Raw genomic sequence first — 24,746 nt, 5'->3', positions numbered from 1 at the left:
CCATAAGACACACTTTTCTCCTCCTAAAAAGTAAGGGAAAATATGTGTGCGTCTTATGGAGCGAATGGCGCTGCGCAGCTCTCCCTCTCTGCGCAGCTCTCCCTCTCCCCTTCAGTGAAGAGGCGCTGTGCAGAGGGCCACCTTAACCTCACTAGGTTGTTGTGAGGTTGTTGGGTGATAGTCCTTGTTTAGCTGCCTGAGCAACTTGACAAACAGACAGGAGAACATTATTTTTGTTTTCCATCTTCAGTCAGTCTTGTGCCTCTGTCTCTCCAAACGGCCAGATGATCCCATTGTTTTTTTCTGGGGCTTTCTGTGAGAGAATGAAATCCAACCACTAACGCCTGTTAAAATGCTTCTCCTGTTCACTTGCAAAATCAAGCTTTTGAAAAGAGGCTCTACAAAAATAAAAGATTCAGAATATTATTTTTCTTCTTGTTTTCCTCCTCTAAAAACTAGGTGCGTCTTATGGTTGGGTGCGTCTTATAGAGCGAAAAATATGGTACATCAATGCAGGCAGACAAATGCAAAAAAAAATAATAAGAAAATAAAGGTTTCTGTTTCAATTTACCTGGTCCTGGTCTACGAGATGGCACAACGGCATCTGGTGGTGGGTAAACTGGATGAGGAGGATACACAGGTGGATAGACAGGAGGGAAAGCAGGCCCACCAGGGACATCTGGTCTCCCAGGCAACAGGCTGGCATACACACATAACTTGCGGAACTCCTCTAAAAGAAAACACCGTGTTATCAAATGAAAAGTGACTTTACAGCCAGTTTGGGATTTACAATGGTGCTTATGAAATACAGTTGTCAAGCAGTCCTTAATGAATTAAGTAGGCTAAGTAAAACCATCTGTTAAGTTTGTGCAGGGCCCTGGGCATGAGTCATGTGTCTTTTCTTGCTAGAGGAGAATTTCACTCAACTGGCTGTCCAAAATGAACCAATCTAATTCATATTTCCAGGACTAATGCACACAGTGGTGTGCAATTATCGTTCGGATTGTGCACCTCTGAATTTTGTGATGCGCTTTCAGTTCAAAAATGCATTTTAAGAAGCGTATTTCATGAGGGAAAGTGTACATATTGTGCATTCCGTTCAGGAGGCGTATACAAAAGCATACAAAATGCCCATCTTAGGTGAAAAAGCATACAAAAAGGTATGTTTTAGGGGAAATGTGAACAATTTATATACAATTTCTTTCAAAAAAAATGCAGAAAACAGGTATGTCGATAAAGGGCCTGGAAACCAAGCCTTATGAGGAACAGGTGAGGGAGTTAGGTATGTTTAGCCTGGAAAAGAGACGACTGCGGAGAGATATGATAGCCATCTTCACATATCTAAAGGACTGTCACATGGAAGGGAGAGAATGCTTGTTCTCTCTGGCTCCAGAAGGTAAGGACCTGAACCAATGGCTTCAAGTTACAAGGAAGGAGATTCCAGGTAAACCTCAGGAAGAACTTACTGACAGTGGAATTGACTCCCTCTTTCACTTGAGGTTTTTAAGCAGAGGTTGAATGACAATCTTTCATAGATGATTTAGTTGAGAGTCCTGCGTTACAGGAGGTTGAGCCAGATGACCCTCAAGGTCCCTTCCAACTATGATTCTGTGATCCTATGTCTGAACACAATGAATTTCAATAAAACCTCAATAACTCCATGACAGCAGGAGCTGTTCAAAAGTGAAACAGACCAGAAGGATTATCCTTCAACTAGAGGTTTTTAAACAGAAATGGGCTGGCCACCTATCAAAGATGCTATGGGTTTCTTGCATTGACAGGGGGATGGACTGAATGATATTTTTTATTTTGACCCTTCCAACTCTATGAATCTAACTGAGGAGCAGCCACTGAAAACACACCTTTGAATGTCCTTTTAGTCTTAGTGTGGCTTGCATTATGGTAAATTTATTGAGGTTTTGTACCATGAATTGCAGGCCACTTGAGAACATATTGGGATAGGAATATGATATATAAAAAACCCCAGTAAATAAATAAATGAAACAAAGAAAGGAACTTCTTTACTTCAAAACAACATGGTGAAGGGAGCAGGAATTCCATCAGGGCTTTTGCTTTTTTCACCCTTTCCCCCATGCTGTTTTCCCACTCAAAATCAGCTCACAAAGCTGCCATAGGCAGTGATGTGAGGAGGGAGAATATATTTCACCCCCCCCCCCAATTTATTTGCGGGTACTTCTTGAGCTCCTTAAATTCACTGATTTGCCATTCTCACTTAAATACTTCTCTGTCAGGCAGACCACTTGGATGGCTGAGTTTTGATTTCACGTAGCACTGCTACCAGTAACAATAACCAAGCTATATTGGCTACTTTGCAATTTAAAGTAGGCAACTCAACTATCACAGAGAAAATTCATTCTCTCATGAGAGCTGGCAACCATAAAAAAGAGCTTCCCCAAAAATATTTCCTCAACCACTTGAGAAGGCCTGAGCAATCTTCAGTCATTAAAATGCCATTCATTCAAAGTTATAATTATTCCCATAAGATTTCCACAGAGTCTTCAGTGCAAAAATTCTGAAGAGCTACATGCTTGGCATATGATGGGTTCTATACCAGTTGCTCGAATGGGACACATTTCCGGGGCACTGGTTGCGCCAGGAGACCAGCATCGTCCAGTGTCGCAACAGCACTGCGTTTTGGTCAACACCTGCTGGAGCTGGTTACCACAGCGGCCATTGATGAGAGAAGAAAAGCAGTATCCTGGACGTACATCTGTTATAGGGAAAGAAACGGGCACATCTTTCAGCTTTTTAGAACACTCCATCAGTTTATACAGAATACATCTCTTTCGACACCGAATACAAGCAGTTCTAGCTATCCTAACACTTGCTGTATGAAAATTCACATATGAGGCATTAGTGCCTAAACCTCACTATACACACCACAGAGTCAAATAACCATGCAGCTGGACCTGTGAGTAGTATTGTAAACAAATAAACAGCCTTAAACAATCCCACTCCTATCAACAAACTCCCATCATCCCTAGCTAGCAGGACCAGTGGCAAGGGATGATGGGAATTGTAGTCCAAAAACAGATGGAGACCCAAGTTTGGGGAACCCTGCTTAAGAGTAAGGACCAGTAAATGAGCTGGCAACCCCCAGCAACAATAGAATAAGAAATATATGAAAGTGAGAGGATATGATTTTTAAAATATTGCAATGCAACCACTGCAGCCACCATAGAATGCTTAAAAGCTGCCCTTCTGTGAGATGCGAGATGCTATCTGTCTTGTAGGTTCTTAAGAACCTCACAAGAATACCAGTCAATGCCATTCAGTACTCTGGTTTTTATTTTATTTTTTAAGGTTGGAGGGAAGATGCTGGGGCTCAACTCTGGCAGACAGCCATGAACGAGAATAGAATTAATGCCAGAAAGTCAGAGTGGTTCCTGGAAATGAAGCTAGACATTTTCTTTCCTTTTCTAGAAGGAAAATCCGTAGCTTGCTGTTATGGCTACCGGGTGGTTGCTCGAGAGCAATCAGGCAAGGTGTCTCACTGGTCTGTTCTAAAGCTTTGTTATTGGTGCTAAAAAACCTTTACAATGCAGAGCGCCTCTATTCCATGTCTTGCTCATTCACTGGCAGAATCTGAGAGTGGGCGGTCCTTAAATCTTCCCCAGCAGAGTAGTCTCTTGACCCCCAGCCTACGCCTCCCCTCTCTGCGCAAAAGCCTACTGCGCAAGGAAGGTGTGGGTAAAGGGGGACCTCCCTCCTCCCCGCTTTGCTCAGGCAAGGTGTCCTGGCATCACCTTGCATCCTCCGAGCCCTGCATCTCCTCCCCACTAGAGGCGTGGCTTCCTTCTTCCCCTGAGGAAGTGCTGCTTCCCACAATCTTTGGGGGCTCTCTGTAATCCATCTGCCTCCCCACCCCACCCCTGAGCCGATGGCAGTTCCCTGACACTTATCATGCACATTGCTCTAAAGAAGCAACACAACTATGCATGTCTTAGGCCAGTCCACCCTCCCTCACACTAAACTGTGGCAGAGGCACCAGATGCAAGGGGATCACTCTTATCAAGTACAACAGGACAGCAGGGCCAGCTATGCCATGCAGGAAAGTGAAGAAACTTCCTCAGGCGACAGCCTTCAGGGATTAGTAAGTTGATTGAACGTTACAGCAAAACTTTCAAAAATTTTGCCCTCGGAGATTGGGAAGAGAGAAGATGACGGTATCCATCAGATTTGACACTTCTCCAAATAAGTACTAAGTGTACAGTGGTACCTCGTGTTATGTACCGTCCCCCTTACGAATGCTTCAGGTTAGGAGCTCCACTAACCCGGAAGTAGACGCTTCCGGTTGCAACCTTTGCGAGCGGGCAGTGAGGCAGCAGCGGGAAGTACCATTAGTGTTATGAGCGGTTTCGGGTTACAAATGGACCTCCGGAACAGATTAAGTACATAACACGGGGAACCACTGTACACTATGGGCATTTATGCCTCTATCACACCACCTCAATTTGGTCCAGGAAGGAGATTTTTCCAAGGTTCTTCAAGGACAATGGCTTTCCCCTCTGCCCACCCCCGCCAAACAAAAAAACAAAAAAGGATGCTGGGAGGGCCATTTGGAAGGGACTTATCAGCTGAGAATCTTGCCAGTGTGGAACAGGAAAAGGAAGAGAGCCATTTTTAAATCTAACATGCATCTAAGCCAACATGAGCATTGCAGCTGAATTACAGGCACAGAAAGTGCAATAAATATATCAGTATTATCTTGTGAAAACTGCTGCTAGCATCATACTGAAACTAATTCCAGACTAGCTATTTCGCCCAGTTCCATGTGTTTTGGCTAGCATCATTTTTATATTGCAAATGTGCAGTTTACAAATCCAAACTATCTGTGGATAATTAATAGTGTTCTGCATGTAGCACGTTTTGTCTTGAAAATAATGTTGAAAGTTAATAATAGCTTAGGGCCTGGATTACCACTTTCATTCTGCTCCTTATCATCACTTAAAACACCCAATCATTAAATTAAAATACTTTCAATCTGGAGATGTAGATAGAAATGAAACCAAGTTTTAAATCTGTAAGAGTTCATATTGCAGGGGCCCAGTGAGTGCAATTAAAACATACTGATTTGATGTTAGCGCTGAAGCTTGATCAATACATGTTGCTGCCCTAAGCTGGTAAAGTATGCAGAGAATTGCATCTCAGAATCCTCTGCAATATCATAGACAATGCTGGGGGTGGGGGCACAATCTTCTTCATTTGTACATAGCCTTATATGATCTGAGAACAGTGTCCAGAATTATCAGCAACATTGCAAAGGATTCTGGGAGAACCTCTCAGCTCATGCACTTCTTCAATGGATGTTCTAAGTCAGGGGTCAGGAAACGAAGGCCCATGGGCCGGATCCAGCCCAATTGCCCTCTGGATCTGGCCCACAAACGGTTCTGCAATCGCTGCTTGGATCGGTGCAATCGCCTCCCCCCCATTTTGGGGGGGCACCATTTTTTTGCAATTTTCCCCCTCACTCCCTCACCATGTTATCAGCATCTCCTCCCTCCATCTTCCTAATTTCTCCCTGCCCTGCAGAGGAAGGGGGCTGGGCTTTGATAGGAAGCCTCGCCATCTGCCTGCCGGCCTCTCCCCATGGCCGCGCTGTGGGGTAGGTGCTGGCCCTGCGCCTGGCACCCGGGAAAGCTGGCCCAAAAAGGAGAGCTGCTACCGCCAACTTCCAACTGCAAGCAGAGCGGTGGAGGAGATAGGCAGGGGGAGGGACTGGGGGACAGAGGGGGAGAGAGAGAAGTACCCTTCACTGCGTGCTTTCCCTCCCGCTCATGCAGTCCAGCCCGCCACTAGGTCTGGGGGACGGTGAACTGGCCCTCTCCAAAAAAAGTTTGCCGACCTCTGTTCTAAGTAACTACTTGAGTTGTTCATGCAATTGCGCTGAATGTGGAAGGGAAAGAAAGGAACAGAGAGACAGACCAAATATGTCCAATGCTTCATTTAAAGAAGGGATGGGAAACCTGTGGCCCTCCAGATGTTATTGGACACCAACTTTTTTCAGCACCAGCCAGCACAGCTAATGGTCAGGAATGATGTGCTCGGTCAAACAAAACTTCAAGGGCTACATTCCCCACTCTTGCTTTAAAGTAAGGGGCTTCGATGAATACTATAAAAAATAGTATTGCTGGTGTATAAAACATAGACTAGGAAGGAGGACACAGTCACCAAGGTATACCCAATGGGATTGGACTTTTGGGCAGGAAAGAGTTTGTATATCCCCATAAAACTGCTAGCCTGACCTTCAAGAATGGGGTATAAAAGCAATTCAGTTCACCTTTAAAGGCCAACTTACCTAATTCACAATTTCTGAAACAATACAAGAACCAAAACACAGCCAGCCTTTGAAATTAGCACTTCTCTGAATTTTGCAGTAGAGCTCTCCAACAAAATAATGTTTATAAAAATGCCTTATATTGGGAGAAAGTGAGCATAAAAATGGATGTATTAGTGAAGATAAGCAATTTTAAGAAGAAATTGCTTGCAAAAAGGTGTACTTTAGTCAAAAACTGCATACAAAAATGTGCTTAAGCTGCAGAAATCCGAACTATACCTCTGATTAATTTTCATGAGGATTTCTTTATTACTGCTATTTATTGCAGAAATTTGGAAAGCTGAAATTAAGTTTGGAAAAATGAGAAACTGAGAGAACTGAAATGGACAGATCCATCCATCCCTAATTACCTTACAGAAGGTTGTGCTACATTTTCAGAACTATGGATAAACAATAGTGCGATGTGGTTGAGCGGGACCTACAACAACAGAATTTTGACTATAGCAGTTCTATTTCTGTGGTCTAGAAATCCAAACATCAACAGCCTCCAATGTTAGTTACAGAAAAATGTGCACATTTTATATCATAGACTGAAGAGCAAATTTTCATGGTATAAAATATATTAAATTTTACTTAGGGAAATCAGCAAAGAAAATAAGTTATAACAGTCTCAGTGATGTCTAAACTACACCACTGAAAGCAGCCTTCGACGTATTTTTAAAGAAAAATAGCAAATGAATCACCTCCCAAATTAAATCCATTCCAGATTTCAAAGGGGAAAGTATGTTTTACAACATTGGTTCTAATTCCATGTCCGTTTTGCTCTGCCTTTTCCCCTCGAATGAACCCATTTCACATGGAGTGCTATGCAGAGTTTGCATTTGGGACTGTGTGCATATCATATTTCAAACAGACACACACAAAGAGAGAGAGAAACTGTCCAGACTTAACAAAAAAAAGATGTTAAGTCACAAGAGAGGGATTGTTATAATCCCTTCTTTTTTTCTAAAGGGAGTGGTTATTACTTCCTGCCTTCTCCTCCCATGAATACTTCTCTTCTCTTCCTCCTCATATTATGTCTGTTAGTATACCCCAGTGTAAGACAGCCAAGACTAATGCATGAGTATGCATCCTTATTCATACCGGCTGCAGAACTGTATGACTATGTGAACTTTTAAAAATGCATATGCTTTTGAATAGTATCGACATGCTTGTGAAACTCAAGGCTCTTTATTTCAGGAACAAATGGGTTGAACATAAGTAACACTACAGTTATGGGAATCACATCCTCACTACCCTGTGCATAGACTGATTCGCTACCCTCCCTTGTCCCACGTTGCATATGTAAGCAGGATTTTGCTGGGTCGGCTCCCCCTACCCAGCAGCAATATTTATTGTGCATTGTTTTTTTGCTGTTCATCGCTCTAACTTTTAGCTGTCTCCATTACACTTCCATTACTTAAGGAACAATCTTCAAGCAGTGCCTGTTTTAATAATTACTCCTTAAAAAGAGGAGGATGGGTTAAACCAGTTTCTTTTGTGAAGTAGACAGCCTGACACATTCCCATTCCTTGGGATAATGGACCTTTGCATAACTAGAGCTGGCCAAGAACAGGTGATTTGTTGCCATAATAGCTAATAGTCAGAGATGTCCTTTGGAAGCAGTAGCTTCAGCATAATGTACTACTCTACATTGCTATGTTCTAAATAAAAAACAACTCTTTATGAAACCAAAAACACAGCCATTAATTTGCCACATAAACTGATGTAGTGGCTGTTAATTCCAGGGTGGGTTTTTGAGGTACTGGGCCACCTCCAAATTAACACATAAATGTGAATTTGGAGAATTTTTCAGACATCCCTGGATGGCACTTCCATTACAGTAGTGAGGTTTCTACCTGTTGTAGGATGATAACTAAAATATCTGAAGCATTTTTTAAAAAATAAAAAAATGGGTCACATTCTAAATATATGAAAATTACACTGGGAAGTCAGGTGATAACATTCCAGGAAACACAATAAATGATAGGGCAATATTCAACTAAATAATTTTGTGAGCACTAGGATCACTGCTACTACAGCAGGACTTCGCTCCCTCATGCACTCCCCACAACATCCCCAAGTCTACTCTGGAGGGTTGTGGAAAAAACCATAACATTTAGAGAAGAGTTTCCCAAACTTGGGTCTCCAGCTGCTTGGGGACATGATTTTTGGATTCAGAATTGAAGGTCAAAGGGCATCACGTATTAAAAAAAGAAAAAAAATCTGCCAATTCCTCTGTTCACTTCTATGTGCATTTAGAGGAGGGGGGACTACAAGCAGGAAGCACGATAACCGAAATCCTGGCCCAAATCTTGCAGCATGTAAAAATGGGGAGGGATACTAATAAATATGCACAGCCATTTTGTGAAGGCTCCCATTGGGTACCCCAATGGGGTTAGGTACACCAAAAAAAATTCAGTCTTCTAACCTTTCATTTAAAATAAAAATAAAGATCTTCTAGCCCATTAGATCTGCTCACAAAGCAGATCTTTGGAACCATTCAAATAAGTTTGGTTCCATGTAATTCTTTTCACAGATTTTTCCGTTGCATTTCCATATCTACCATGTCTACATTTGCATTTTTATTTTTTGACTCACCTATACACCTGGAGCCATCTGGGGATGTATAATATCCAGAAGGGCATTTGCAAAAGTAACTGCTAACTGTGTTGGAACATTCTCCCCCATCACAGATTCCAGGAATGGTATTGCACTCATCGATATCTACAGGTTTTTAAAAAGAAGAAGAAGAAGAAGGTTCAATCACGTTAGAACAATACCACCAAAACAGCAACTTTATTGAGAATTGTACGGGTGAGAATATTGATGACTCTTGATATTTATAGTCACATCAATTAAATCTATTGCAATGAAAACTACCGGTAGCTCCACATTTTGGGAAATAGATGCATCATGTGAGTAAAACATGTGGATCCTACAAAACCTCATGCCCTTTGACCATAATACCAGGCATAAAATAAAGAAATTCCAAATTCAACAATCTTTGCTTTCAATTCCTAATTTCTTAATGTATGTTGATAATACCAAGGTTGCAAGTTATTGCCAAGGTTGCTGAAACAGTCGGAAAGGAGATTAAGCATAGTTAGCAAAAGAAGCTCAGTTTGCATTCCAAATGCCTGGGGTGAACAAAAAAGGTTTTAACCTTATGCCTAAATGAGACCAATTATGACAAGTGCTGATGGTGGGCTTGCCTCCAGAAGCAGGACACAACTGAATACCACTATTATTGACCTCATGCCCTTCTTAAAGGCTTCCTGAAAGCATATGACGGGCTATGGGAGGTCAGGGGTGGGGTGGAAATGGGACTCTAGGCTAGATGCAGGTTTTGGTCTGATTCAGAAGAGCTCTTATGTTCACATCACATCACTCACACTTTCTGAATACAGTGGTACCTCGGGTTACATATGCTTCGGGTTACATATGCTTCAGGTTACAGATTCCGCTAACCCAGAAATAGTACCTTGGGTTAAGAACTTTGCTTCAGGATGAGAACAGAAATTGTGCTCCGGCGGCATGGCAGCAGCAGGAGGCCCCATTAGCTAAAGTAGCGCTTCAGGTTAAGAACAGTTTCAGGTTAAGAACGGACCTCCGGAACAAATTAAGTACTTAACCTGAGGTACCACTGTACTTCACATATTCGCAGCAGCAGTTGAACTAGGCTTAATTTGTGCCAGGGTTCAACCCCAGAAGAATAGGCAAACATGGGACTCAGCTACATTTGTAAAGATAAAGCACTTTACATGCATCATAACACTGTGACACCAGGTGGCGCTATGGAGTCCCATCTTTCACCAATGGGATTTCCCTGTATGACGTTTACAACGCGTTTAACTTAATTGTTGTTGTTTTTTATGTGTGTAGATCCAGCCATGGTCTGAACAAATGCTAAGCATATTTTCTTCACCTGTGAGTAAAAAGAGAGACTTCACAGATCATGAATTGAGGTGAGGGGGATTTACCAGATCAGAGGGTAGCATTTCCTAACAGTTGTCGATAAATCTAATAGTTTTCTTTTTCTAGGAATCAAGCCCTGAGCAAGAGAGTCGTCATGTCATGGGAGTAACCATAGTGCTGCAGACAATACACAAGATAGATTTCAGTCTCTTTTTTAAAAAGCACATAATGTTTTTAATGGGCTTACTTTTTGTCTCCTATTGCTAATGTCTGGAAAGTCATCAGCCATATTTGCCGTTACCTCAATGAAACCAAAGTGCTTAAACTGATGACAATGGTATTTATATGAATGTCAACAGCACTATAAACAGTGAAAGGCTGTTTGGGTTAGGCTCAGCCTTAAAATAAAACCTGGAGATTTTGCTGTTAATAAGACCAGACCCTCTGTAAACAGAGGCAACACTAGCTTGAAGATAAACAGTAGGGAACTTGAGTCAGAAAATACTTGAATCTAATCCATTTGCAACTCCCCCCCCCATGCCTCAATGAATCAGGACTCAGTTCATACCAAAAAATTACGTTGCTGCACTGGATTCCTATTTTAGTTGCTGAGATTTTAGGAACACCTAGAGGGTTAGAATCTTTCTGAGGAGCCAAAATCCACCCAGCACTACACTCAGGAAGAAAGCTGCAAGTGATCTTGCCTCCATATGTGCACAGCCATTGGTGAACTAAGGTCAATTGTTATAGCGGATTGTCCAAATCAGAGGCAAATAATAATAGTGTCAAGGTCAGCAGAGGTTACCAGTCAGGAATTCAATACCATAAGTTTCTGGTAAATACTACCAGTGAAGCAACACATTTGAAGAGTCAAAGGCAACAGGGAGAGCCAATGAGCACCTCGTTCAAAATGGAACCAGCCTGTGTTTTGTGCTCGGATGCACAGCATTCAAATTACAGGAAAGCTATTTCCCGTTCCTGGGGAAATGTCATTGAGAGCTGGGAGCAAGCCCTCCCCAAGCATCCAGGGCAGGATTGCCCCTGCGCCATTGAATGGTCCTCAGCCACGTCACCCTTAGGCCATCCAATTTGGACGGTCCGGGGGCAAGGCGCAGGCTATTTAAACTGCCCACGGCCAAGGACTCGCCCCTGTTTTTCTCCCTGCTCGGCCAGTTCTCCCGCCCTCCCTCCCTTAGGTTAGGCTCTTTTATTTCTTGACCTTGCTATGGACCTCGGTTGGTCACCTTGGTTGTCCAAGGGGCCTGGTAGGAATTTTTCCACTTGGCAAATTGGCACTGGCCATTTGGTGTTTTTTTGCCTACCTGGTAGCAAATTGTCACAACTTTGTACAGTTTGGTGGTTAGGCATTGGAGTATTAGGTTGAAAGGGAGGGAAGGTAGTAGCAATCACCTACCCCTCCTAATTCAAGGGTATTCCATTAAAGAAATCCAGGGGGCGTGGTCTCTGTCCGAAGCCCCAGATGGAGCGCTAGGGCCATGGCACGACCCCTATCGGTGACCCTGGGGGAGTCCCTAGTTGATGTGAATTAGCAGGGCTCCCTCTACCGGTGGTTAACCCTTCCAAGACTCCTGCAGACAGGCAGGAGTCAGATATAGTCGTGTGGTTTCCAATACCTAAGCCAATACATCTCACATTCTGTAACCAACAAAGTTGTGGCCTTTTTCGCCCATTAACCAAAAATACTGTTTCATGTGTCTTTATTCCTCTTCCTGGGAGGGTTTGGGACTTTGCCATGCAAGAGCAGATGAGATCCAGGGCTTGTTCACATTTCAGTATTACTTAGTTGATAATCCACTACTCCCTCCCCCTGTCAAATTAGACTGGAGTAGTCCAAAACCTGCACATAATTGATTTAATATATGAGGAGCAACTTTGGTTTTTCCCATTCATACCAACAGGTGTTGCCTTTTGTGCTTGTCCCTGTTTTCTAATTGTTGATTCTATTGTGCCAGGTAAGTAAAGACAGGACATATATGCAAAGGGGTGCTGGTGTGGCCTGCATTTTTTAAAAAAATTGCCCACCCAGGAAGTGCACAAAAGCACACAGTCAGTGAGTTATAAACTCTCAGCACACCGTTTTTTAATGTGGTTTGCTTGTGCAATTTTCTGGTTTTTCCAAATCTGTGGGATGGAGATATATATATATATATATATATGCTTTCGTAGATTTTCACGGGTACAGGAATGCAGGTTTTGGTGTCCTCGGGTGTCTTCCCGTGTAAAAGTTGGGGTGTCTAGGCGACGTTTCGACGAGGTCTCACTCGTCATCTTCAGGCTGGTGCTTTCGGCTTCTTGTTACTGGAACAGAGCAGGATCTCAGTGTTTGAGTTCCTATAAATACTGTTGAGGGGGTGTGGTGTATAGCCTCCAATGTTCTGGGCAGAGAGGAAGTTCCCAGGCTAGTGTGCCTTTTCTTCTTTTGTTCCTTAATTACTTGAGGGATATCTTGAGTGATTTCTTGAGTGATATCCTGAGTACCACTTAGGTGGGTCATTAGGTGTGGATTAGTTGCTAAAGTCTTTGTGTCTTGACCTCTTGAACTTTGTGAAGAGTTTTTCTGAGAAGATGGCTGTACTGCACTTAGTTGTGCTCTGGCTTGGCTTCGTGTATAGGGGCGAGCTGTGGTTTTGTGGCCTGTGTCAGCCAGATCTGTGTAGGGATTGCAGGGGGGTGCAGCATCCGGAGGTGCCACCATGGTTTGGCTACTGGATGGTGTCTGTAATTTATCTGTGGAGAGGGTCTGGGTTTGGGTCTGGTGTGGTTGATTGGTGATGGCGTTCTGTGTGCCTCTGGATCTGGTGTCAGTTTTTGTGGGGAGGGCTAATTTCCAGATGTCTGGCAAGCGGGATGTGTCGTCACGCTTGTTCATGTTGTGAGGGTGTTGCACCCCGCCTGGACGCGAGCACAGCTCGCCGGTTCCGCAAGACATGGGGCTCTGCTACAGCCTGCGCCCGAGGCTCTTCGGCGACTCCGGAGGTGGTGAGCGCCCCCCCGATGTTGCGCCCGGTGCGGCCGGCCCCCCTGCACCCCCCACGCTACGCCACTGATTCCACATAATCCAGTTTAACTGGTTTTTGAATCAAGATGTCACTGAATTTAACTCTAGAAACACTACCAGTGATTCCTGTGTTTGAGAAGTTGCAACTTCTACCTTTGGCTGCCTTTTTGCCAACAGCAATGGCAGACAGAATGAAAACCGTATTTGTCTGGAGCAAATTCTTTGCAAATTGGTTTACATAAGAAAAAATAAAAATGACAAAGGAGTTGTTGTATAAATATTATTATTATACCTAGATTTATATTTCCTCTGTTATATGGCACCCAATTTGCAGAGTCTTAAAGGGGTCTTACATTCAGGATGAGCTATGTGATATTACAAGGGTTTATGCTTTACTTATGTATAGTTCCCATTGACCTTCATGAATGATTTACCAAAGGGAACACTTTCCTTCCTTCTTCTAAATAAATCCATTGAAACACATGTACACTGCTGAATGAGCTATGATGTTAAATAAGCTACGAAGCACAGCCCATGCGAAATGTTACTTTATTGGGATGGAGGAGTAAAGTAAGATCTATCGGTTTTTTGAGAGGAAAGAATGGGATTGATTGAAATAAGAGAGATACTGTCTGATAATATGCATGCGTATTTATGTGGACACGGGTGGCGCTGTGGTCTAAACCACTGAGCCTCTTGGGCCTGGCGATCAGAAGGTTGGCAATTCGAATTTGTGCAACGGGGTGTCCCAGGGGTGTCCCATTGCGCCAGAAGCAGTTTAGTCCTGCGGGCCACATGACCCAGAAAGCTGTCTGTGGACAAACACCGGCTCCCTCTGCCTGAAAGCGAGATGAGCGCCGCAACTCCATTGTTGCCTTTGAATGGACTCAACTGTCCAGAGGTCCTTTACTTTTTTACCTAAATTTATGTGATTCGGAGTGGGCAAGAGAAGGCAGAGAAAGTATCATTTGCATGGCCCTTCCTTTATGTACAATAATGTCCAAGGATAAAGTACAATATGGGGAGAGCAATGGGGATATAAAAAGCTTCAGCATAGCTTTCTCTTGTTCCAACCTTTCACATAGTTATAAATCAAAATATTGTCAAAATATGTTCCCCTTTCATTTAATTCTGACCTACTGCCACAGTTATACTAGTCTAGATGTTGTTGTGGTGGTGGTTGTATTTATACCCCACCCATTTGGCTGGGTTTCCCCAGCCACTCACATAAAAATACTGGTGGGGAAATGGAAGTGTCACGAAAGGCTAGAAATAAAACAGATTTTATGCACACAGAGAGAGATAATACTGAAATGCCCTTTGTGTAATTTATATTTCCATACTTGTGTGAAGAAATATTTGAAATACTGTTTGCTTCAAATGTGAAAACATTTCCCCTTATTTTCAAACGAAGGTTCTGAAAGGACTTACCATCACATTTCTGTGTCACTTCATTAAACTTGTGTCCAGCTGGGCACTTGCACTCAAAAGATCCAACAGTATTAATGCAATTTCCCCCTTGACAGATTCCAGGGATAGCTTGGCACTCATCCACATCTATCATGCAAAAGGGGTGGGGGAGAAAAACCACACACACAAAAAGAACTGTTAACAATTTGACCACACAAAAACTAAAAACAAATTCACTGTTCCCACATCATCTTGTAAGATTTCTTGCCTGGAAGAAAGTCCAACTTATTTGGAAATTATTAAGGTGTTTTTGTTTTTTTAGATTAATTTAGTACAGTCTCCCTAAGTACTTTCCATTTTAAAAAGTAACACAAAGAAATTTCGGCCATTGTTGTATTTAAGTTTATACCATCAAACTACATGAGGTACAAAATATATGAGGCTAGGCCCCTTGCTGAGCATCCTATGGTCAGTATTCCATCAAGCATGTAAAGAAAAGTAAAACCCAATGTCATCCTTAATTATAGAGCCAGTTCATACTTAACATTTTGACCTCAGGTACAAAAAGTACCTGTATGGATAATGTCATCCAACTGTTAATGGTGCACAATTTCTCCACAAATCCAGGGCACAAAACTCTACTCCCGATTGTCACTTCCATGTTGACTATGCATACATAAATACAATGTGGTTATATAACTCCCAATTAAAATTGCTGTTTGTGTATATTCCATTTAATTTTTTTTCACATGAAGATTGGCTCCATAAGTAAATGGCGTCGTTGGCTATTTCAGGACGCAGCAATTATTGACTGGGCAATGTTCTCAATATGCTAGACTTTTGGCCCTATCTGCACTAAACATTTATAGCATTATGCCAATTTAAGCACCCTGAAAGAATACTGTGTACTGTAGTTCGTAAAGGGTGCTGAGCTGTGTTAGGGGAACCTAACCTTGAAAGAGTATCATACCACTTTAAACAGTCAAGACTTCCACCAAGAATCCTGAGGAGCTCCTCACAGGCCTACAATTTTTAGAGAGATTTAACAGTCAATCCTTTTTTTCCTGGGAACTCTGAATATTGTAGCTCTGTGATGGGATTCCCATGATTCTTTGTGGGAAGCCATGACTGTTTACTGCTATTAGACAGGGGCCATTAGACAGGAGAATATGCTCGTTTAGGACAATGAAAGGTTAGAACATAACCACACAAATTGTATGGAAGCTGTTTCTGTAGTTTATAGAGCAGCCCCAGCTGTTTAAAGATAAGAGAAAGGGCTTGGTTTTTTTGCTAAACCATATCCAAATTTTCTAAAACAATAGACTGCCTTCAGTTCATCATGGGAATCTTTAGATTATGAATCTGATACTACTTTGGTTAATCTTTATCTCTTCTAGACCCATTAGCTACTGTACCTCATTAGACAATATTTTAGAGAATGGTCTAAAACAAATCCTCCCAAAAATGCAGTCCTGGGAATATAAAATCCACACCAATTTAGTGTATAGCAACTGTCCCTTTTAACTTTCTCCTGCTTCCTGCCAGACACCCAGACAATAAAAGAATTTATACAGCTGTATATGTATAACAATAAAAGCCAAAAGCAGTGTAAGGGCTTTTGTCTGTGAGGCATGCTAAAGAATAAAGAAAGAAATATCTTGATGGAGTGGTATTCAACTAAGCATTACTCAGAGTAGACCTGCTGAAGTTAATGGAGATAACCAACTTAGGTTTATTGACTATATTACTTAAAATACATACCAAGCTGTTATAAACATACTAGAGGAATCTCTCTACAGGGAAATATCAACGAGTTCCGGTTGCAAAATGTTAAAATAAACAATTTTATTGCGGCTGTGCTATCGCCAAAATCTGTTCTATCGTCCTGTAGCATTGCAGAATGGAGCTACTTTCCTTATGAAAGAACCTTTTGGCACCAAAGAAATTCAGTAAGATCCCTGCCTCTCTCTCTCTTGCAAGTTTTACAAAAGCCATTGCAATTTACAAGAGCATCCAGCACTCCGTAGATGCTTTAACGAATAAGATCTGACACTCCTTTCCACGGCTTTCTCTACAATTTCAGACAGCAGATGAAGCTCGGTTGCAATCATTCTGTTAATAAAAATTTCAGCAGCTCCTACTGTACCGTACCTTGACAGGCTCCTGTCCGTATGTTTGGAATGAAGCCCCGGCGACAAGGGTGAGGCTGAGCTGGACACATTTCACAGGGGTGGCCCCACGCTCTCCCGACAGTCGCACAGCAGAGGGTCTTTGTGCAGACTATCCCACTGAGCTGCCCCTGGCACATCTGATTGGTTACCAAAGTGAAGCACGGGCCTGTCCTGTAATCTGGATCAGAAGAAGGAAACATCATCAGTGTTAAATCAGGGGGCGAATTTCATTGATGCGAACTCAAAGCAACAATGTAAGAACTGGGCAGATAACTCTGCACGCTCCCCTCATCCCCTCTGCCCCGGCACACAGAAACAGGCATCCTTTCAACTCTGGACCTGCTAATTCTGTGTTTTTATAGCGTAATTGTACCCTGTGAACCGCCTTGAGTCCTGCAGGTATGGGACAGTATACAAACAAACAGATTTCCACACTGCAATACAGAAGCAAATGTATAGCAAAAATGAGAGAAAGGGAAGTCAATAAATTATGTCCCTAAAATTTAAAGAAGGGCACTTCCTGATAAATGGACTTCCAAGTCTCATTGCCTCTTATTCCCAAACGGGGGGAACAGGCCTGAGACAGAGGGTTAAATGAGGTTCCGGCAGCCATATTTATCACAGCCCTGTGTACCCTGGCAGTCTCGTTCTGTGCTTTGTGTTGTGTACATCCCCCAAACTGCGTATATGAGGACTCCTCACATTTCATACGATAAGGAAACAAACTCTTTCTGATCTGTAGGGAACTGTAAAGGATCCTGGCCCAACAGGGGAAAACAGTAGCACTCTCTCCTTAGCGGCAAGGTTGCCTAACCCTTCCCTGATTAATCTTGCCTAAAGCACAGTACTTTTAATAATTATTTTTCCTACCACAGAATTTAACAGATCCTAAAGGGCTGTAGCTTACAACCAAGTTAATTAGAGGCAACTTTCAGTGATACGCAGGCACAAAGCACACCCATTTAACTGTGGGCAACCTTTGTCTGCAGCTAAACGAGAGGGCATGTGGAACACATCTGATTTGGTTTGTTTATGGTACGACAAACTATTTATCCGAGAGACAAAATTAAACTAGGCCGTTAATAAAATATTCACTTGTATTTTGTTCCATTCTCCCACGGCAACAACAAAACAGTGGCATGGCGAGCTCCCCTGCACGCACATACGCACACTCTCACACACAAGCTCTCTTTTTTCCTCAAAAGAACATTTGTCACCTTCTCTGCTTCTTTTCTGCGCCTTCCTTTATTCCAGGCTTCCTCAACCTCAGCCCTCCAGATGTTTTGAGACTACATTTCCCATCATCCCTGACCACTGGTCCTGCTAGCTAGGGATCATGGGAGTTGTAGGCCAAAAAAAAGTCTGGAGGGCCGAGGTTGAGGAAGCCTACTATATTCCTTTATTTATCGCCCTCACAAAGAACAGATATTTTCCCTTAAAATGTTTTTCACACGCTAGTAACACAGGGCAAACACAAGCATCTCCCCTCCAAGTCCAAATCCTTCACAAGTGCACCTATGTAGTTGCCAATATACCGTATTTTTTGCTCTATAAGATTCACTTTTCCCCTCCTAAAAAGTAAGGGGAAATGTGTGTGCATCTTATGGAGCGAATGCAGGATGCGCAGCTATCACAGAAGCCAGAACAGCTTTCACTGCGCAGCATGTTGCTGAGGGTGGGCGGCAGGTGGGACACGGGCCCCTCAGTCTGTCCATGCCCACACTTCCCCCTTCCTCAATTACTGTTTTCTGCTCGTGCCACCTTTGCCTTTCCCAAGTTGCCCACGTAGAGGCACGAGGGGCAGGGCAGGAAAAGGGAGCCCTGGCGTAGACACACACACGGTTCTGCATGCAGGGCTCCCCAAGTAAATAAAAAAGGAACAGAAGAAAGATAAGCTTTGTTCTCTCCTCTGGCCTCAGCCAACCTCAATAACCTATTTTCACGTTGATGCAAAATAAAAAAATTCCTTCCAGTAGCACCTTAGAGACCAACTAAGTTTGCTATTGGTATGAGCTTTTGTGTGCTTCAGATACACTGAAACAGAAGTCACCAGACCCTTATATATAGTGAGAGGGTGGGGAGGGGTATTACTCAGAAGGGTGGTGGGAATGGGTGATTGGCTGATAGGTGTGGTAAACCTGTTGACGACTGTTAACGACCGCAATTGGTCTTACAGGAAAAAGCGAGGGGTGAGATGGCTAAAAATAGCTATATCATGTATAATGAGATAAGAATCCAATGTCTTTATTCAGACCAGGTATCTCCATGGTTTTAAGTTTGGTAATAAGTTGCAATTCACCAACTTCTCTTTCCAGTCTATTTCTGAAATTCTTTTGTAATAAGACAGCTGGTTTGAGATCTTGTATAGAATGTCCTGGGAGACTGAAATGTTCTCCTACTTGTTTCTCTAACTTGTGATTCCTGATATCAGATTTGTGTCCATTTATCCTTTGGCATAGGATATTTTCACGTGGCTTCACTGCCTCCTCTTTCTTTAATTCAGCTTCCTCGCTCAACAATTTCAACACAAAGCTCAACAACTTTGGGGCGGGTGTGTGTGTGTGTGTGTCAGGAATTTTACTTCTTGAAATATGACAAGCCTACCTGTACAGTCCCACTGACTGACCTCAATATCAAACACTTTGAGAAACCATGCCACTTTAAAGTGTACAGTGAAGGAGGCCCTTAGCAGAGGCTCAGTTGGTCTCAATGAACTATACAGTAGGACTGCATATTGGGGGGGGGGGTTAGATTCCAGGGGCTGTGTGTAAAGCCACCCCCATGTGGGCAATATTACCTTCCAGAGATTGCACAAGATCTCGCAGGGCTTTCTGAGATCTCACAAATGCCTCCAGAACCTGTGCGAGAACTTCCCACAGCCCAATAAAGCAAGGCAGAGAACTTAAAAGATAATTCTGTGTCAAGTTTTCCCACCATGGAAAGAGCTTTGAAGCTCTCTGCCCTTCCTTACTTGGCTCTGGAGGCCTTTGAGAGACTTTTTTTTGCCAATGGCTTTTTCCTGTTCTCCTGCCCCCTTAAAAAAAAAAAATCAGGCAAGACATGTATGTGTGCTGTTTAATGTAAACTTCTTAATTTCATTATTAAGTGGCCTATAAATTTAGTTGCATAAAATAAATTTGGATCAACTGAATTGCCAGATGCAAGCTTTTGAGTGTCATAAATTTCAGTTAGTATTTGAGATTAGGTCACACAAAGTCTCTCTCTCCAGGAATTTAAGCACTAGTCGGTTCAAATAAAGGTTATGCTCTTACTTGATGTGTTTTCTCCCACCCTTTATCCAATCTTCAGTTTTCCTTAGACTTGTTTATAGTTACTTGCCCCCAGTGGTAAGTTAAAATTTCCTCCAAATGTGAAAGCACAAAATCTTTACAAAATTTGTCTCAGCCTCTCACCCTGTCACCTGTCAGGCCACACAACAAAAATAAGTATGGACATATTGCCTAGTGGGGTTATTTTGTTTTTGAAAGTGGGCTAGTGACTTCTTTGCATATCCTTCCAACTGGTTCAAAAGAAAGGGGAATCACTATGCAAAATACTTTGCAGAATGCTAGATTGAACACTTTCATTGAGTTCCATTTTCAAACTATAAACACACTGAATCTTTGGTTGAGTTGTGATATATCAGTTTGCCTATGTACAGTGCTTTCCCCCCCCCCCTTAAATAAATGTTTAGGAATACTCTCAGTTTCCTACCATATAGTCCTTCAATGAGGCCAAACTTAGATTCACAAAATGTTTAGGGGTATGCGTCCCCCCAGAAAAAAAACCACTGCCTATGTATATTTTCTTTTACACTAGTCTCTACACCCCAATGCTTATGTACCTACCTATTAAAACTTTGAAACATCTCCCTTGTGATTATGATGTGCTATAGAGCAATCAATTCCCATTCTACCACATTATTATTATGTATGCCTTTTTTCCTGAGGGGGACTTAAGGTCGTTTACAGATAAAAATAGGAACAGCTAAAAATATTTTTTTAGAAAAACAATCATTAAAAAACAATTAAACATTTACACAAAATAGATGTAGTTGAGACCCAAGCTCTCGGACACATTCCTCTGCTAGGTTACATTTGTGGAAAGGCTGACAGTATATATTAAGTAACAATAAACCTGTCACATCCACTTGATCAGGGTTTCATTTGTTCTTGAATATAAAAATTCCCCATGGTAACTAGAAATATCACACTGATCTCTTGTTTTCAGAGGGGAGGGAGAACCTTGAGGCCAGTGGTTCCCAAGCCGTGGTTTGTAGACCCCAGGGGGTCCATGTCACATATCCGTCAACTGCCAGGGACATCGTGTTTTGAGGGACCATGCCCTCATGCTAGAACACAACATTAAAAAATGTGAGAGACTGCGGACAAAGATGCGTCTCACACGAGATTGTGTCACCTAAAACCATGTGTTTGTGGGTGTTGCGTTCTCGGGCAGGTTATGCGACTCATGCAGAAGTGAAGTCTAGAAGACCCATGGCCCAGTTTTGTGATGGGACATGTTGGAGGCTATGGGGGCACTCTTCCATAACAAAAACCACTACAGAAATATCAACATTTACAAAAGTAGGGGGTCCATGGCTTGGCTTTTGAAAAAACAGGGGGTCCGCACTCTGCAGCACTTAGCTAATTGGAACCACTCCTCTAGGCCTCTCCATTTGGCTCCTAAGAATGTCCCCTAGACTGTAGCCCGCTCTCCACAGGCTACGCCGCTCACCAGGCCCTGCTCCATGCCCTTGTTGAGCATTTTGCCTGCAAAATGTTCCTTGAACTATAATAATGCTTCTCACTTGTCTGTAGAGGGAATAGAGAAGAGAAGGTTGGTGGGTGTAGAAAACTGGCTTTTGCACAGCTGGAATGCAGCCTACTGTGAAAAGGTCATTCATTGTTGCGTCTGTCCCCATCTACTTTTCTGCCCCTGGCTCCACCTACAATTGGCATGGGACCCTTTAAAGGTTACTCATGAAGGAATGTGGTCCCTGGGCTGAACAAATATCCCCCTATCCCAGGATCAATCAATGCCTTCTAATACAGATGTGCCTTCAGAGAGTTCTCATATATTGGCCTCTTTCTGGATCTATTTTCACCTGAACTAATTTTAGAGAGTTCTTGCCCACAACTGCCTGAAACCAATACAAAAGCATGTGGCCTTATTTACTTCTATAAATACTAAAACTGAGAAAAAATAAGTCTCAAGCTATTAAAGCCACAACTGAAACAAGTTCCTTTGACATTAACTACTGAGACTAGTGGAAAAGTGGAAGTAGCCTAAAACAACTGTAGAGATTGTTGAACCTCAGACTATTGGCAGGTTTTTATCTAAACTAGGCACAGTGCTAATGAACAACAATTGCTCCAAAGTAATCTATGGAACAGCTTGAGCTAGTGAAGCCATTCGCAGGAATCATGACCCTGGAAATATTAGATTTTGGCATTTGTGTGTTTATTTTTTTCAGCCAACCTTTTCGGCAGCAAGGGCAGATTCTCCAACAGGCTGAAGAAGAGAGGAGAGAAGGGAAACAGCACTATTCCATTGCCTGTGCTAAGAGACCAGCTGCTTTTCAGTCTCCCCAGCAGTCATGTGGCAACTGCCTTTCCACCAGGTGGCAGAGCAGAGGGAGAAGTGAGAAGCAGGGCTATTTGTTGGTCCTCCTTCACATGGCAGCAAACTACCAGAACTGCTCCCATTCATATTAAGACCTGTAAACTGAAGAAGTGGTGGCTGAGCTTACTCCCCCCCCCCCTTCTCCTTCCTTCCTTTTTCCTTGGGTATCCTGAGGGTAGGGACTGAGGAACTATTTATATTTGAAAGCTACATGGCCAGAACCATCCTCAACAGCAATATAACCAGGAGGGTCAAAAGGATCAGCTGATTTCTCCAAACAAACAATCCCAGGATTTGAGCATTTCACGAACCCCTTGGAATGTGATTTTCTTAGCTCCTATAGGAAACTCCCTCAGGAAGAGCAACAAACAGTCATCAATATTCTTGACTCTATGAGCCACATATTCAAAGGGGTCAAAGAATCGGAGGTAGAAACTGATAATAGATCCAATATCCACAACCATTTGACATCTATAGAAGTTCCTCAGGGCCAAGCAAAATCAGTGGAGAAGAAAGGGAGGGAGGTTTACCTTCCTGTGCTCCAAAAATGAACCTAGTGGATCTACCAATACAACCCCTACCCCAAGCTGCAGGAAACGGTTGTATTTGTGTAGAACAAAATTCTTCTCTGAATCTAATAATGGAACTTGATTGGATACAAGCATATAATACTGATTTAGATAAGATACACTCAAGTTTCTTGAGTCGTATCCTGGGGCTCCCCAGTTCAATCAAGTATGAGACGATGTGTGCAGAACTAGGTGTACACACAAAGGAATATTGGGTGTGGGCTAGCACTATAAAACACTGGTTGAATTGCCATTTTCTTTGCCAACCTTCAAGTCTGATATCTGACTTACTTAAGGACTCTTATAAAACCAGACGGTTCCAATGCTTACATAGCAAAATCAGGTCTATTTGTACTGACTTGGAACTCTTGGATAATTCAAGTGAGCAATATATTTATCATAATACTGTATTCAAATCAGATTAAGGGACATTGGAAAAGAAAATATCAAGTCAGCGGTAAATAAAGTTTGCTCCCCCAGGTTTCATGGTTTAAATCCAACAGATAACAGGGTCACTTATATTTCAAAATTAATAATTCCAATTCAATGCAGGCCCTTTATGTTAGCCCGACTATTTTCCAGGAACAGTCCAAGAATTATGAAAACCACCCTGGCTTCTGATTTGATCTCAGAATGTCCCTATTTCCCCTGCCAGTGCCACCACCGAGCTCAAGGAGGAGGAGGAGCTGGCGCTTGTCCTGAGTGCTGGTGGCAGTGGTGCCTGCAAGGAGGCATCCCATTGCCTCTCCATAGCCACCGCTACTGGCCTCATCCCTTGGGCAGTTCATGGGGACGGCTGGAGAGCAGGTGAGAAGGAGGAAGAGAGGCTGCCGCCACTGAGGCCCAGCCTTGCAAGATGCACTGGCTCTGAAGGGCAGGCAGACGGCAGGGCCACCCTGGGAGGGAAGAAGAAGAAGAGTTTGGATTTGATATCCCGCTTTATCACTATCCGAAGGAGTCTCAAAGCGGCTAACATTCTCCTCTCCCTTCCTCCCCCACAACAAACACTCTGTGAGGTGAGTGGGGCTGAGAGACTTCAGAGAAGTGTGACTGGCCCAAGGTCACCCAGCAGCTGCAGGAGCGGAGACGCGAACCCAGTTCCCCAGATTATGAGACTACCGCTCTTAACCACTACACCACACTGGCTCTCTGGCACACTGGAAGAACAGCAGAGTGGGGTGGAGCAAAGGGAATCCTGGATTTATAAGTATGTTGCATTTTTTCATAGATGTCCAACATTCCTGAACTTCCAAATGACAGCTGAAACACCCACATAACAAAATACCATTTAACTATCCAAACTTCAAGCTTTCAGAATAGACTATTTCACTCCCCACCCCCAAAAAAGGCATTGGTGGAAAATAAAACTATTATGTCCAAATCATGTCAGAAATTGTTGAGAATGGTGGGTATTGCAGCACTTAAAATCAGCAGCAAGTTTTAGGTATGATATGTAAAAAATATAAAATGTACTTGATTTCGTAAATTGCTTGGAAAAGACACAAGCTTCAAGGCAGGTTGCCAAAATCAATGAAAGCCCCAGACACATGATCTGGACTTGAAATTTTAAGTATTTGCCATTTCCAAAGACTAAAATACAACTCAGTTTTAACACACACACCCCAGCAATAATCTCCCTTTTCTTAACTATGAATTTCCTAAAAGGTCTGACAATTGAAACTAGAATATATATGTGC

The 24,746-nt window shown here is 42.7% G+C and overlaps 1 protein-coding gene across 3 annotated transcripts in view; it reads right to left on the bottom strand.

Annotated features, from left to right (window-relative positions):
* Positions 1–24,746, bottom strand: part of FBN1 (fibrillin 1) — a 206,176-nt gene that overhangs the window by 112,843 nt on the left and 68,587 nt on the right. For all 3 annotated transcript variants that reach the window (XM_081888327.1, XM_081888325.1, XM_081888326.1), the window contains 5 exons: positions 16,836–17,033; positions 14,706–14,831; positions 8,939–9,064; positions 2,573–2,731; positions 572–730 (listed from right to left, as the gene is read on the bottom strand). In XM_081888327.1, the coding sequence (XP_081744453.1) occupies positions 572–730; positions 2,573–2,731; positions 8,939–9,064; positions 14,706–14,831; positions 16,836–17,033 (768 nt within the window). The remainder of the gene's footprint in view (positions 1–571; positions 731–2,572; positions 2,732–8,938; positions 9,065–14,705; positions 14,832–16,835; positions 17,034–24,746) is intronic.

The sequence above is a fragment of the Podarcis melisellensis genome, assembly GCF_964234715.1.
Source record: "Podarcis melisellensis genome assembly, chromosome: 14".
NCBI classification, from domain to species: domain Eukaryota; kingdom Metazoa; phylum Chordata; class Lepidosauria; order Squamata; family Lacertidae; genus Podarcis; species Podarcis melisellensis.
The sequence above is the reverse complement of the archived record's forward strand: the minus strand, read 5'-3'. Positions and strand labels throughout refer to the sequence as shown.